General features: G+C 36.4%; 1 protein-coding gene across 2 annotated transcripts in view; it reads right to left on the bottom strand.

Moving 5' to 3' along the window:
• The window catches only part of TBCK (TBC1 domain containing kinase), a 116,584-nt gene that overhangs the window by 49,646 nt on the left and 49,531 nt on the right, over positions 1-17,407 (bottom strand). For both annotated transcript variants that reach the window (XM_076336856.1, XM_076336858.1), the window contains exons 17-22: positions 17,165-17,291; positions 16,530-16,580; positions 14,848-14,931; positions 10,684-10,769; positions 2,327-2,363; positions 776-937 (exon numbers count right to left, since the gene is read on the bottom strand). In XM_076336856.1, coding sequence (XP_076192971.1) covers positions 776-937; positions 2,327-2,363; positions 10,684-10,769; positions 14,848-14,931; positions 16,530-16,580; positions 17,165-17,291 — 547 coding nt within the window. The remainder of the gene's footprint in view (positions 1-775; positions 938-2,326; positions 2,364-10,683; positions 10,770-14,847; positions 14,932-16,529; positions 16,581-17,164; positions 17,292-17,407) is intronic.

Genomic DNA, 17,407 nt, shown 5'->3' on the forward strand with positions numbered 1-17,407 from the left:
TCTTTCAGTCAACAGGGCTTACTCAGTTCAAATGTATTCTACTGTCTCACTAGAAACTTGCTCAGAAATAAGACCCAAATTTCATGGTTAACTGCAATTTTTTTTTTTTTTTTTTTTTTTTTTTTTTTTTTAAGATGCAACACTTGCTTGTATGGATAGGTCAACCACTTCCCACTAAACAAGACGACAGAACTTCTGCACAACTATCACGCAGCCTCTGATATGATTTTGAGGGTTCTTTTGAAAGCTTTATGTTTCAAACGGAAACTGATTTAACACAGAGCAATTCCAATGGCTTCTATACTGCTTTCCCTAATCCTTTTACATTAATTGCTTCCATAGCAAATGTTTAATTATTTTTGAAAGGAAAACAGGGTAGTAACAGCATCGAAGTGGAAAAGCACTGTTCAGAACAGCACTACAGTTTTTTCACTAAGAAATCCCTACCAACTGGATTGTTTCTATACATGGCATGTCTACAGACAGTTGTTTATGAATTATTTAAAATCGTTCTAAATTTCACAAGAAAGTACTCCAACCTTCACCTGGAAATAATAACAAGCTCATCCATTCTTGCTGATGACAGCAAAAAGACTTCTACTAAGTTCATCAAGCTGTAGTTAAGACCTACACACTCTGACAGTGAGTTTGCCTAAATCTACCATGATTTCAAAACACATAAGATTTGCAGTAAGATTCACATGCAAGCACGTACTTTGTTCAGCAACACACTGGGGAAGACAGAGAAAAAGGGAAGAAATAGTTTTTTCTATACCTGGCAAGTCTGAAAAAAGGAGAATGCATTCATTGAATCCATTAGCCAGCAGACGATCCCTCAGTTGTTGAAGTATTGCAACTCCAATACAGAACGGGAAGGAGGAATTTCCAAGCAGTAATGTATCCCACAAGTGAAAAATTTTGTGCAAAGGAAAGACATCTGCATGATGAACAAACACAATTAAAAAAAGCTATAAGCATATAAGTTGATAAAAACATATACACACATGCACACTCTTAAGGAGTTGCCTATATACTTTTTTCCCTCTCCCGTCTTAGGGTTATTTCTTTTTTACTTGGGAGCAAAAAGGACTCAACCTGTTTAGAAACAGGTTTGCCTTCATATGCAGTTTGATTATTCTGGAAATCATCAGTGTCTTCTTTCATCACTAAATACTTAGAAATGTGCAGGTTTTTAGATTTCAAACACACACAAAATTAGGCAATTTATTTTTCTTTTGGTACGGTGCAATTATGCATTAGGACATGCATATCAGTTTTTCCAATAGTACGAAGACATTAATGAGTTAATTGATAAGCTCAACTACTTAAAATTGGACAAGAAAATGAGCAGAATAGACCAAAATGGTCAGAATAAAGGAAAGACAAGGAGAAAGGCCTGTTAAAAACAGCAACATTTTATATATAAAGCTGAAGGTGGCTCTCCTAAAATAAGCTATCCTTCAACTAAATAGTTCTAACATTTTATTGCAATTCATTGCCAAGGAAACCATCTCCTTGGTTTTCCAAAGGTGGTGATTCTCATGAAAATTTTAGAAGAATGGACAACTGCAAGAACCAGTGCTTTACAGTCTTTAGAAGTTGCAATCAAGAATCTCACATTAAATTCTTTGATATTTCATCAGAGAAGTAATCCATCAGCTCTTTTCATCCTGCTACTTTTTATTTATTCTTTTTTTAAAATTCAAAGTCTGCCAATGTTGACATGAAATGAAAAAAATCAGAGATCTTTGAGGAAAGAAGATTTTGAATTGCTTTCTAGGCTTGCTTTATTAACTTTGTCCTCCTTCATTAAAAGCTCACCAAATTATAAAGCTCTTTTTGTTCTTAACATCCATGCACAAATATCATAGGAAACTAGTGCCAGTAGAATAACAATGTGTCAAAGTGCAATAAAAAAAGCTTGTTTTGTTGGCCTTCAAAAACAAAATTACTCTCTTTCTTACATTATCTGGGTGAGGGCAGGGGAAGGTGGTGAGGTTTGGTTTTGGTTTTGTTTTTTTAACTATTATTATATCTTTTTTCAGTAGATAACAGCCTCCTTTGCACACTCCCTAAATACTGCATGCATAGAATAATCCAGTTCAAATTTACTTTTTAAAAAAAAATTATTGTCAAATCAGGGAAGAAAGTATGTGACAGGCACTGTTAAGACTCAAATCACAACACACATCTGTGCAAATTACAAGGGACCTACTAATAATAGACACATCACACTAATTAGGAAAGCTTTAGCTGAAAAAGTGAGAAAAAATTATGCTTAAGAAATACAAGAACATTTAATCAGAGAAAAAGAACGCATACTCACGTGTAAACATTGTAAGAAACCAAGGAATAGCATAAAGCTGCAAAAGGTGGTGGTGGTGGGAAGAGAACAAAAAAATGTTTTATTAAGAGCTAAAGTTGTTTGTGACAATTTCCTACCACATTAGAAATTGCCTAGCTTGGCATGAATGTATTTAAAATGGGAAATAACTTCAGCAGCAGAACCACTACCACACAACTTTTAGCCCGTCAGAAAAGCTTTTTCCTCCCCCAGGTCTCCATTCTCATCTCTTTCAAATTACTGGTTTGTGATACTATATTTAAAACAACAACAAAAACAACCACTACCCTCAGTAGGCTTATGTTTGCGAAAAATAACCCCCAAAGTCTTTAAGAACTCAAAAACCTGCTCTATTAAACTGTCACAGTTCTCACCTTACATATATATACCGCTAAGTGAAAATTAGCAAAGGATGCCTGAACAAGCATAAACCAACTTGATACAATATATCTTTTTTACTATGGGAAGAAAACCTTGTTCTATATAAATAATTAAAAGTGCAAATCACAATTTCCAACAGAAAAATTAACCATATCTACCTTTTTCTCCTATGTTGGTATTTATTAAAATGTATACTTGTCAGTGAAAGAAAATAAGAACGTTTTCATTCTCAAAAGCATATAGTGTCAGTTACTAACACCTTAAGCATTTATGTTGCTCTACTGTGACCTTTAAAGGCATGCGTCATCTGAAGAATTTGAGGCTGCTTCAGCACTTATACTACTATGAGACTAAGAACTTGTGCTGCTGCAATGGCTACAGAAAACTTAGTTTCTGCAAACTTTCATACTCATGACATCATATAGAGAAAATTCAGTATGCATTAGAGGAGCTAAGCATTTATGGCAACTTAAGAGTTTCTCAGTTTTCACTGAAATATTTAGTGTGTTGAAGGCAACAGAATCTATTTTCATGAAACATTGAACGGCACAGAAAGTCCCCACAAATTAGGAATGCAAGAGCGAGACAGCCATTGTTAAATTTTACTCAGTTGCACAGATCACATGCTCTGTTTTCCACTTCTGAAAATTTACAGTTAGACATAAAGCTTAATATATTACTTTTTAGCTCATAAAAAGTGCAAATTAGTCCTCCTATTAAGCTTTCCCTGGAAGTAAGCAAATGAGAAGCAGAAAGCATAATTGATATTATGTTAATAAATTACTACTTATTCCATAAACTCTTAACTGGGTTATAGCACTGATTAAATGATGCACACATTTGCTGAAAAGCTCTTTAGCACAGCTCTCTCTAAATTTCATTCCTACATCTTCATCTGAGCATCTGAACCATACTGTCCATAAAACTAAAAAAGCTGCGATGACCAGACTGTTCACCACTTTCAATATTCAGGAGGCTTTTATAAAGCTTGGCCTCCAACCCGCCAATTGATTCTAAGGGTTCAAAAAACAAAACAAATCCATTTCTATTGACATTTTCATCTTATAATACATTCATGCTATTTCCATGAGTATATCTTTGTCATGCATTCAATAGATGGCTCTCTACGGAATAACATACCCTGTTCCCTGAAATATCCCCTACAGTGGTTGTGATCAGCTAATACCTGTCTACCTGCTTGCTTGTATGCAATATCTTGCTTTCCATGCAGTAGGAAAACAAGCGTTCCTAATAGCCTGAGGCTCCTCTTTGCTTGGAGGTACGTATTATGCAGACGTCATTTTGAACTACATTACTTCCTTGGTATTTAAAAGCAATTATTTTCTCCTTTTCATATATTTGATTAAAGTGTTTTACCAAAGCAGATCCACACTTTCTCCTAATTTCACAAACACCTCTATCTTGTATGCATCTACATAGAAATATGCAAGAAAATACACAAAATTTAAAACATTAAACAGATTATTAAAAGGTAACAACAAGGCAAAGCACCACTTTACTCTAAACCATCCTCACCAAACCTATTAACAGTGACATGAAAAGTAGGTCAAACTATTTAAGTAGAAGGTATCAGATAAGTTTTTATTGAAGGGATTTTTCCCTCTGATTTTCATAAATATAATGTTCTAAGAAAAGGAGGTCTTGGTAAACCTGAAGAGGTTATGATTACTATTAATAAGCAAGTGAAGAAAAGGCACAACACTGGTGGTATTATTCCACCATGCAAGTCAAATAGAAAAACACAGACAAAAAGAACTGCACGGACTTGAAGTCCTCAAATAAATAGGCTACCAAATTCTTACAGTTAAATGACTGCACTTTTAACATACTACTAGTAAATACTGCCCTCTAGCAATCACCGGCTGGAACAGCATTGTGCCATGCTTCTGTACTAACAAGCTGCTTTTAAAGAGGGTTTCAACTCTTCACTACTGAACCCTGAAACATAATGGGGTTGGTTTTTTATTGACACTTAACTCTCCGTAGCCGGGAAGCATACCTCACGTTTAATCAAAGTAGCGTTTGAACTGCTGGAACAGCCTGAGAACAAGTCACATTAAAATAAGAGCCTGTAAAACCAATACTTCATTTTTTTAGCGTGGGCTTGAGATCAGCAATGCCATAATTATTGTTCTGCTTTGCTTGTAAAATACAAGCTCTTTTGTGATTTTAAGTAAGGACTTGGACATTTCTTATATATGAAGAACACAGCAGTCCCTTAACATCAGTTCCCGTTCAAACAATCTGAATAAATCCACAGGTTTTTTTAGTTACAATTGAAATCTCTTGTCCTTAGACTTGGTTTCATTCTCCATCCTTCCATTATCGCTAGCTGAAGCTTCCTCTCCAATAGTGCTCTGCTATGACAAATTCGGCTCAGTACCTGAGCTTGGAGATGCAGTTCATTGTTTTTCAACGGGCTGAAGATGTTTACTTGCCCATAGTTAGATGGGCACATTTTGAGAACAGTGCATCTCCCATTAGACATTCAAAGCTCTTAGAGATATTGGCTCAAATCTTGATGAAAGCCTTTTCCATGAGGATTTTGTTATTGCCTGTTATTACTGTCTGGATTGTTTCATTATTTGACTGTTCCTCCAGAAGATGAGAGCTTTACACACTTGTGTCTACAGAAGATTGAGGTTTCAGTTGTAAAGACAGTAGTTTTAAAGATATTTAGGCTCAGGGGATTTTGATTCTAAAGATATGTTAGAAGGAATAGCAAGGTGAAAATGAGTGTTAATGTTTGTTCGTGGGGATGGTAGGGAGTATTAAAAGGCATACACAAGCTCCTTGCTCTGTGAAAATTCTGTAAGAATAAAGTGGCTGTCCTGTATGATCCACGTGCACGTTTATGAACATCATATGGCAGTTACAGTGAAGCTATGCACCTGGTTGCAGGATAATGAAATTGAATTATTTAAAATTGAAGGCTTGAGTTTTCAAAACATAAAAAATGCCAACATTCTTCACAAGTTTTGTTCGTTATGCATGTATATAACACTTAAGTTTACCAAAAACCTCTAAGAAAATTCAAAAATCTCTAAGAAAGTTCACCCTCCACACCTCATAGAATTACAGAGCTGAGATCAAGGTTAAATACCTACAGTTTTAGAGATAACAAACACAATAGGAGTAATCATTATTCTTGCAATCTTCTGTAAAAGAATCCTCACCTGACCATTTGTCATTCAATGCAGTGTTGTTATTTTAAACTGGTAAACTGTCATGTCTTCACCATTATAAAAATAGTTTATAGATGGATAACAAAAACCCCCTATGCTATAGCATCTATTTCACACTATTTTCAGTGTTCAAGGCATTATGATGGAGCCCTTCCTTCTCAAAGCTGAAGTCACACTTACAGGAATATAGAACCTACCACAATCAACGGCAACGTGGGCAAGTATTCTACCTCTGACAGTGAGTAGCTCATTTGCTTCAGGAGAACATGCTAAAAACCCTGCAATGGACAGTTGTAAGATAGTTTGTCTGCCATGCTAACCTGCTTTCTACACACTTTAGGCAGGCACTAGCTTAAATGACAACAGAAAGGATTCAGAAAAGGTATCATATATTTCTTTTCTTATTGAATTGTCCAGTAACAATCCCAGATATTGAAGATCTGTTAAGTAATCCAATCTTTCTTTCCAAGCTTACTAAACTAAAAGACCACTTGACATAGCTACACAGAAAGGTGGTCAAAGAAAGAATGAAAGAATGATCCTCAGCTAAAAGGAATCCTTTTCACCCTTGGGACCCCCCCTGCTTCCTCCCCCTTCCGCCGTGGTCATCCTCACCAAGTAGAGTGAACCCTGGCCCTGTGGCATGGCATACGAAACAAGTCACCCATTAGCAGGGAGAGACCTCACCCTTCCCCCCCAGCTCCCCCCAAGCATCAAAACTTCAAGGCCCTGCTTGCTTTCTCAGAAGTACTTTAAAGGAGAATTTGTTTGTATTTTTTATTTACATTTTATATTTTTGTACATATTGTTAGGAGGTCCGCCATTTTTAGGTGATCTCAGATTGACCGAAAGGGGGACTTTGAAGCGTGTATCTCTTGTTACCTATCTCTGACTTTACTTGTGGTGTGACCAGGCCCAAACCATTATCTCAAAGGAGAATAAAACAAAACCTTGTAAAAAAATTAAAAGGGACAAAAAAGCAAAAAAAAAAAAAAAAATTTACAATCTTATTCTGAGCATTCCAGTAACTTTTTGTGTATGTACTTCAGCTGTACCATTAATTGTGGTTTGTATGAGGTGGCAAGGCCAAAGAATAAAAAGGGTTTTTTTCTCTTTTTTTCCTATGAAGTTGCTGTTTTTTTTTTTTTTTTTTTTTTTTGGCCTGTTTGATGTACATATGAAACAATGTTGTCCAACAATAAACTGGAATTTTATTCTGCTGAGTTGTCCTAACAAGGCTACCTCCCAACTGCTGCTTTTTGTTTTAATTTTCATTTGTTAAGAAAAATTTTTTTTTGCTCTCTACAGCTTCCTGAGGAGGGGAAGTGGAGAGGGAGGTGCTGAGCTCTTCTCCCTGATATCCAGTGATAGGATGTGTGGGAATGGTTCAAAGCCACACCAGGGGAGGTTTAGACTGGACGTTAGGAAGCGTTTCTTTACAGAAGGTGATCAAACACTGGAACAGGCTTCCTAGAGAGGTGGTCGATGCCCCAAGCCTGTCAGTGTTTAAGAGGCATTTGGACAATGCCCTTACAACATGCTTTAACTTGGTCAGGCAGTTGGACGAGATGATTGTTGCAGGTCCCTTCCAACTGAAATAGTCTATTCTATAAAACCCTGATCTTGAACCTTCATGTTTTGTCTATGAAATGTTTTGTGTATGAAATACATACACACATACTTAGCTTCAAGCCTATATGGTGCCTAGACAATTAATCATATATTTATATGCCAGAGAAAGGTGCAAAAATGTTTTGATGACTGGGGATGCAAAGAGAATGCAGATTGCATCCAATTTTTAATACTAAATTCTACCCACCTACCCAAACAAAATTTGAAGAATGATCACTTTCCTCACAAGATAAAAATACCAGCAAGAAACTACTCCCTCAGATTCACCACTAGGTAATCGTGTAACAGAACAAACAGAGATAAAGTACTCCAGTCACAGGATTTTTAATTCTCAGAGGAAGCCCTATTACCGACACCTCCTGCATATCGCTAAAACCAAGCTAAGGTATCTACCTATGACAGCAGCTCCAGCATGATGATATTAAGTAACTGCAGCCAGACTTTGTCATCTCTGTTAATGGCCAGCTGACAACTGTGTCTAGCTTCCATAATTTGCAGCTGAAAGCTCTTTAGAATAATTTATGGCTATAGTTACCCTTTTAGTAATGTAGCACACTTCCTTGTTTTTCTTCAGTTCAGAATGGTCTGCTGTTGATGTCAGAATTATTCAGTAAAATACAGAACGTGTTATAAAGCATTATATAGAGTGGGGGAGATTATAAACTTTGGGAGAGTAAGCAAAGAACTGTAAGATTCACCACATATTTCCCTCTATTTACATGTAAATAGCATAGCCACAGCAACGTACTTAATTCAGGCACCACATCAGCTAACAATATTCACAACTATTCAAGCTTCAGCAGCATTCAATATTCTGAGAGCTACACGACCCAAAGCAAATGGGAAGGGTACCAGGAAACACAATCTTTCCTGCAGCAGAGCCTGTGTTTCAATGATGAAAGATTAATCAGGGTTTACTTTGATAGGATTAGTACTCAAGCATGAAACTCCGGTTCAGATCTCATTACTACAGTGCATATCCTTCACCTTGATGGATCCCGTGCTGTCTCGTTACAGGTACAAAAATCACCTCTCTCACTAATCTAAAAGGCAGGACAACTTTTATTTATATATTAAAAAAAAAAAAGACGATTTAGAAAGGACAACCTCTCTTCAGAGGTTAGTGTTAATTTTAGAACTAGCATTTGTATTCAATGCAAGGTTTTTTTTAAAAAAAAAAACCAAAAACAAACGACCCTCTATTTTGTAATCTTTTACTGCATTACCTAATCATCTCTAGACTGTAACACTTAAAGACAAGGCTCACATTTGACTATGTGCTGTCCAATGACTAGCACAACAGAAAAACTAAAATGTAACAAAACAGGTGATTTTAAACTATTCCATCTGATTTGCACCTCAAAAGTTTTCAGTGGAGAATTATAACTGTATAAGCAGACACTGGGAGCTGCTGAAAGATCAGCTAACACCTAAGATGGGTTGCTACAGAGCTCTCATGTAGGTTAGTAGCAGAAACGGGGATCTGTAAGATGGTCAGGGAAATTACATCTCTACCTCTTCAGTGGGAACTAGTATCCTGGACAAAATACACAAAGGAATTGCTTTGGTCATCCACAGCCTTTAACAAATAAATATCAAGTGCATTTACATAAGTGATGCTGCAAAATTGATTCTCTCAGGAACTTAAATGTTGCTGTTACCCATGCCCTTTATCCCCCCAAATATCTAGGCTTTCTACAGATTGATGTTCTCCCTTCTCCCCACCTTCCCTTCATCTTCCTCCCACCCGCCCTGTTCAGATGTGGGTCATCAGCAATACATGTGGCCTTCTCAAACATCTCTGCTTATAATGCAATACACTGGCTTTCTCTTCTGCTCATTTTAATCCCACAGTATCTTTTAAATTTTATCATTCATGAACAACATTATTACATTAAAAACACCCCCATAAATGAAAGCATCTATTTGCTTTTCCATTACAATCTTTGTAAACAGTGATAATGAGTATCTGCCAGTCCCAGAGACACACAAATTCACCCAGGAATTGTGTACCACAAATGACTTTCAGAGGCTTGGTCTTGCTGCTTTAACTTAAAGCATCTCCTAATAAGCATAAGGCTTTTCTGACAAAATAAGGTTTATATTGCTTATAGAAGAAATGCATATAAATTTCTTATTTATGAAATTTATATTTCTACATCAACATCTCCTGACTTCAGTTTCCTTCTTCCATTTTGACCTCTCAGTCATCATCTGTTCGTATGACCAACTTGTAATTACCAAATTTGTAAATGTCAAATATATCATGATACAGACTCTATCACTTAACAATGTTCTCTCTATAGCCTTGCCTAAATCTACTTTTCAGAAACATCAGTCATAAACTTCAATAATGCTATAGTAAGCAGACAAACATTTTTATAGAGTATTATCTTGGCTTTCTGGACTATACACGCCTCTCTAAACAAAGGAGGAAAGCTTCACTATTGACAGTGATAGCTAAAAGTGAGGCTCTAAGGAAGGCCTTGTTTTGCTTTTTCCAACATACCCCTCCCTCTCTACTACATTTGGGCTGTGTTCTCAGTTTTCATGTTCCTCCATCTTACAGACTTCTTCCAATGAAAGCATAAAACTTAGACACAAGTTATGCACTTGTCCAACGTTTCTGATAGACTCCAACAAATGACTCCTAAGCATTTTCCAAGGTCTGACATATATACAGATTAACCATCACTTGCACATATTTTTTGTATTACTTGCAAATTGACATGTCTTTTGTGTTAACCAATGGCATTTAATTAGTTGGGAGAAATTTTGCTATTAGTCAGTTATGGCCACATTAATTTTTGTATATTAATCCACACTTTAAAAATAAAATTATATACATCTTTTAGGATGAATCTGTAAGTTATAACAACTGACTAGTAGTATTTCTATTGTATTTACCATGCCAACAGAACAGGAAGGACTGAGGTATGTAAAACAACAATCAAAACTTTACCATTTTATCAGCATACTCAGAAAGGTCCATTAATATGCAAGTTTCACTTATGTCAAACTACTACTGAAACAGTCTGGAAGGGCATCTCATCCTAGTTGCCCTCATTTTCCATTTCTTACTTTCTTTGAACAATACTTATAAGAACCTTTAACACTTACATCTGGAATAAAACCAATTTCATTAAGGTGGTTACTCAGCTCTGGATCATGGAATGCAATCATCTGCGAAAACACCGTCAGGTATTCTGAAACGACAAGCGAATTCAAGATCATCATCAAAAATACAAGCCACCATGTGCTGCTAGCTCACAAGAGAGCTGTAGAAAAGGAAGAACACTATTTTTTTTATTTTTTTTTTTTAAACCTACAATAAAACAGCAAGCAAATACCACTACTGTCCTCCTTGTCACCATTATATTCAATACAGAGGAAGAAAGGTTTCATTTCTCTTCCTTAGTACTTCTCAATTTGGATTTTCAACAATGGTTTACTTGGTTCATACTTAGGTTACGATGTATGTTCGACATGCAAAGTTACAAGACTTTTCAGTGCGAGTATGAGCCACAAGATATTGATGGAAGCAAATTAGATCAAGACTGTTCCAAGTGTTTTTAAGACCCAAACTGTTCTAGTGATACACAAAATTTATACTCTTTAAATTATATTCTGTGTGGTTTCTTTTCTACGAAGTTAAATTTTGTAATCCAGAAGTTGAGGTTTTAAGGCAATGGGGCTTTAAGGTTACCATTTCCATGATAAGTAACATCTTAATTTGTATGTTTTGGAACAGATAAGGAGAAATACTTATTGTAAAAGATAAAATTTATTACATCTTCAGCATGGCACATTAGGCTGACAGGTACAATTTCATTAAGTTGTCTAAACAACACTTGCTTTTAATTGGAAGAGAAGCAGACAGCAGAACACAGACACCGACAGATTTTTCTCTCTCTCTGTTCTGCCCCTCTCCCAATTTTGTCCACACTGTCATATGCTTTGTTAGAAGGAAGAGGCAATAACATTGCAATTTTGTAACAGACGGCAATTCCTCTTCCTCCATGCTCCCAAGAAGGGAGTAATTAGGGCCCAGACAGCTAGTTGAGGGGAAGAAGAGAGACAGAGAATGTGAACCCTGCTCCCAGATCAGAGCTGACATCTCAATGCTCCACAGACTACTGTCCCCAAATATAAGCCCCCAAACACCAAGTCCACACAGCTCCACAACTTAGCCATCCAGAGTTGCCATTGCTTCTTTAAAGGCTATTGTAAGGACTAGATGCCTACTACTGTCTCTCTTGGGGAGAGCAAATAACACCCTATTACTCAGTTTGTCTTCATCCCTGAAGTGGCAAAATTAAATTCCAATTCCACTGCTAAGAAGCACAGAGGTGGCTCTGCTAGGATAATTCCACACATAGACACCTTTATTTAAGAATAGTAGTGGGTCTAAATATTCAGTTGCTTATAGACTCCTATCTTACTTAAATCTTGATTAACTGCACTCAAGTTAGCTCCTCTCAGGTTAAGCCAGCAAGTTAAGAACGATCACTCTGTAAAATAATTCTATTTGGACTAGAAATTTTAAAAGCTGATTCTGCCTCAGAAGAACTGATAAACAATGCTCTCACTGTAAGAACACATGGGAAACAAGCCACAGTCCTACTGCAAATTATACTTGAAAGGATGCCTAATTCTCCAAGGTAAGTTGCAATAAAAATTAAGGCCTCTTGAGCCTACTTCAGAATTTTACAACTTTTGCTTCAGGCTGCAAAGACAAAGGCACAGCACACTAAACCTCTTAAGAGGTTTCTGGCATCTGAGGAGTGCCAGCCTCTCCCCTGTGATACTGCATCTCTATTATGCCACAGATGCCCTGGCAGCACTCAGCTGGGGAGTTAAGTGGGTAAACAGACCCACGCTGAGTTTTGTGTCACCAAGCACAGACTGCTTTGGAGCTACTCACATATCTCACGTTTTCTCAGTTTCAAGCCAAAGTTATCCTTATTCACACGCATACAAGTTAGAGAGAGAACCGAATCCATGCCTTAAATTCATACCACACTACATGATAATAATTTTTAAGTGCATCTCTACGGTGCATCTTACATCAGTTTTATTTCATGAAACAGCCAGTAATCACAAGTCAGGTATAGCACACCAGTAATCCTACACATTCAGCTGTATGCTGATGAAAACAGTTTCACAATTAGCTTCCCTGAAGCACATTTATTTTAAAAATGAAGATTCATGCCCGTGATGGTTCTCTCCAGATACACTACAGGTTGATAAATACAATCTTTATTTGACTAGCCAGTCTCATGAAATATAATTACTGTGTGGGATTACATGGTTGGTTAAGGGTCTACTGAAAACACACAAATCTTCACAAAAATGTATTGCTTAGGTCCAGCCAATAGCTGTTGGTTGGAATTTTATTATATTAATTTTTGTTTTACATAATTGGGCATTCCATACCCAAACATCTTTAACTGCTCTTGCTTCCTATTTCATGTAGGAAATATATCTGATAAGCTTAGAAAAAACACCTGTCTTCATTGTATAGCACAAGCTCAGAAATGAGGTATGTTGAACTCTGCAGTTCAAAAGAATCCTCCCATCCACCCCTACATGGAAGGTACAAAGAAGCTAAGAAGCTAAAATTGCAGTAGGCAATCAAATGACACATTCTTAACGCTTTCTTCCAACCCAATAAAGCAGAGAAATTACACAGAATTTTCCTTTAAAACTGTATTTACGCATTGGTATTTGACATACGATCCTAGAAAGGATTAAATCAGAATACTGAAAGAATCCTAAAAGGTCCAGTCTCCCCGAGTTCTTGACAATGCCAGATGTTGCACAGGAACGCCTACACTATTTTGGTTCACAGAATCCTACTGACCTATATTTCTAACTTTGGCTGATACATATTTCTGTAAAGCCCCTTAGGAATAATATCAGGGAACTCTAGAGAGCAAAAGTATTATTTTATGGAAGAGTACACCCCTTGAGAAAAGTCTTTACCAAGCTATTAATCTTGGAAGTCTAAAGTGGTTGTCTCCACAGGAGCATCTGACATAATATACTCACTCTTTTCATCATTAAACCTTTACTGTCCCTTTTTTCCCAGCAAGCACTCTTTCTTTACAGACAAAAGGATGCAAACAAGTTCTCTTGAACAGTTTTTCCAAACTATTATTTTACAAATTCAGTTCATAACACCTCTTACCCATTGTCTTTCATATGTAAACTCTCCTAACCACTGTGTTCTCTCCTTATGCTAGCTCTCTCCCCATTATCCAACATGTAACTGCTTTTATGTCTAATTATTTTTTGTTGATCAGTTCTTTATTTCCTTTCGTTTTCTGAAGACAAAAAGTGACAGACACCATTTCTAAGTTGAGGAGTGTCACAAGTTATATACAAAAGAATTTCTTTAAAAGAAGTACAAGGACAGCAAGCCCTGCTGAAATCCAGTATTCAACAAACACTCATAACTGCTTGCAATTAAAAACATTCATTACCACCTGCTTTTTTAAACTACTGATGGCTTTTCAAACAGCTTCTTTTGGTTTTTAAAAACTGTCTGCAAGACAAATTATCTTTCCAACACAGACTGTTTGGAATTTCTAGGTCTAGACAATTCCTTCTTTGTGTTTCCATGAAATTTACAATTAATTCTCAAGTAGAACAGAGAGTTACCTCCTAGCTATTGTTTTAATTTCTCTGAGTTACCTATATAGTTGTTGAAGACTGAACTATGGAACATTATTCCTCAGGGTTCCCAAACTCCTGTTCTTGTTGAATGACGTTATCTTCTGTTCAGTAAGAAATTCCCCTCAAATCCCTAACTCTATGAATACTGTAACTTCCATTTTCTGAGGAGTCCCTAGTTTGTACTGTTCCTCTTCGTTTTCCCTCATTGTCAAAACAGCTCCTGTAACAGTATGATTTTGATCACCTGAAGGGTAGATCTTTACAATCTAAACACGGGAAAGACTACTTCCTCATCTTACAACTTTGCATGGTCAACTGAATCTTACCTTGGATATTACACAGAACTTTGTGCGTGTGTGTGCGCGCAGTTGGGTTTTTTCACCTGCCTGAATCTTTATCCACTTATTTTGTTCCTATTTTTTTTGCACAGCTGTTGTTCTTATTTATCTAAAATAAAGCTTTTGAAAGAAATAGGTGGGTATTTCTACAGTGTGATTCTAATTGTGTTCCAAGTTTACAACCACTTGAAAAAGTGTATTTATAGATCCAGAAATAATTCTACCTCTCTTAGAACAAGGGGGAAAAAAAAAAAAGGGACTGACTTACCTTGAATAACATGAGAATTATCCTTCAGAAAGAAGTTATACAAATACTTGGGGATAAAAGCAGACATGCAGGCATACGCCAGAGCTGAAAGAATTGGAAAAATGGATGCAACTACAGAGGTAGAAACATAAGTATACCTAAAAAAGTTCATTATTAAGCAGGTAATAAGCATAAATACTTAAATCAATCTATACACAAAAATGATTGTAAAACACATTCCTCATTAAAGAATTTTAAAAGCTCCTAAAAAAGTCTCCTTCTGTCACTGAGTAATCAATAAATAGCTGGCTGGACCTGATCTGCTCTGAGTTTATTTCCATACTTCTCAGTGACAAAGTAATGAGATGACGTTTGGAAAGCCATGGTGATGTTTGTATCAAAAAGTAAAGGTCCCTGGATGAATAAAATTTTAGAAGACAGTTTCAGACAACTGCATTGTTGCAGTCTTCTGGGTTTTCTCCTATAGAACTTACACCCAGTTTTTATGCCCCATCAGACTCACATCTCGTCTGTTACTTCAGCTCAGAGACTAAAGACGATAGAATTCAGAAGAAAAAACACAGTGTGGAATATAATTTAAAATACTGTCAAAAAGATGGACAAAACCATTTTAAATTTCTCAACAGCTCCTCATGTACATACCAAATAGAGATTAGAGGGAAAAAACTTAAGTGTTTATCCCCTTGATTAATTCCTGGCAACTTGGCTGAGAGACAATCTATTGTAATACAATTCTTAGCCATGGTGCTAGACCACAGATATAAAAAAGAAATACGGGTTTTGTTGTAAATTGTCCAAAGACAATAAATATAATTTTGGAAGTTTCTAAGCAAAACGTCAGATTTATAGCAAATATGACATAGGATCACGTTATAAATGAATTCTGTGTTACAACTTTTCTAGCATTGAAACCACTTTTTAAGTATCCGAGCCAAATGTGTACAATTAAGTTCGTAAACCAGAACACAAGATTTTACATAATTCAGTATTATTATATTTTGCTTCAATGGGAAGGAAACCAGGTTCTACAATCAAACTGTATAGGAACATGTCCAAGAGCAAGAAAAATCTGTTGAAATATTTAAATTAGTATGCACAGTAGGCATAACAAGAGTCATTGTCCTAAGAAACTAGTTTTCCCACACACAGACCTTATATAAAGAAAGCCCGGTGCAAGAGACTAGAAGATTGGACTAGACCTGTTCTGAACAAATCACATTCTAAGAAGATAAAGGCCATATATCCAAAGCTGGTCTGATAAGCTTTTAAGCATTTAAAACCATCATCAGCTTTTCTGAATAAAGCTAGTCTGACAGGTTAACAGTTAGGTTAGCAAATAATGCATTCACATTAAACAAGGCTGAACTACAGCTTCACTGAAAAAGACAAGTACTAGAGAAGCACTTCTTGCTTTTCTATAACCAAGGTTATTTGTGCTTTTTATTATATATTCATTATTGTACTTGGCAATAAACACAGGGTTTGAACCCCTGCTTGAAGAGCAGTACACCACATACACTTTTCAAAAACCAATCATTTCTTTTGACCTGTGGCAACAAGAGCTTTGAAATTCCTTTGTAGCTACAGAAAGTTTCCATATATGTGAAAACACATCTGTCTACAACTATATACAGATGACAGACTGTGCTTCCCCTTCACCCCCAGCAGAAAAATGTACTCACCTTCATTGTTAAAATTCAAGTACAGAAATGGTGCGCAAAGAGAGTCAAGACCTAAAGAGAGAGGAGCCATGAAGAAAGAGCATAAAGAGCTCCTTCGTTGTAATGCACAAGATAAATTAATGAATTTATCATGAAAAGTTGCGTACTTGATACTGATTATAATTCTGCAATGTCAGGCTTCACATGTAATGCTGAGAACAATTGTGAAATCAATGCATGAAAACAGAGAGGATTTCAAATTGTTGAACTATAAAGCTGAACTGATTATTCTGCCAAGGCTTCCAAGAAATGCAATTTACCATCCCAAGAACTCGCTCAGTAACTTCTGCAGTTTTACCTTGGAACTGAACAGTAAGCAACAGGCTTTTTTTTTTTTTTTTTTAAATAAAGTGACTGAAACTTAAGGAGAGTAAACATATAAGAAAGAGTGGGACAATTTTGCATTACAAATTAAATATAAGTTATTAGGATCTAAATTTTCAATAACCCACAGATTAATTCTTCAAGAGAAACATGAAGAAAAGCACTCAAAAAAAGCTTACACTAGGGGGAGGGGGGGGAAGAGGGGGAGGTATTTTTAAGTCAGCCATAGTTTTCCAGTTAATTATCTGACCTTGCCAACTAGTCAAACTCACCTTGCCAGTACACCAAATCAGGATGGGAAACAACCCAGGCCTTCAATACACGTCTAAACTTTGCATGACCCTCTGGTGATGACAGCAATTCATCATACTGATGGCAACGAGGAATATCAACTTCAATCTGCACCACAGCCAAGCATATAATATAAAGAGAAATCAGGATAAGTGAGGTAGCACTACAGCAATCTTGCAACACTAGAGGTGGAAGTCAGCCAAAGAACGTAGGTCAGGCCACCA

Source organism: Aptenodytes patagonicus, chromosome 4 (assembly GCF_965638725.1).
Source record: "Aptenodytes patagonicus chromosome 4, bAptPat1.pri.cur, whole genome shotgun sequence".
In the NCBI taxonomy this organism is placed as follows: Eukaryota; Metazoa; Chordata; class Aves; order Sphenisciformes; family Spheniscidae; genus Aptenodytes; species Aptenodytes patagonicus.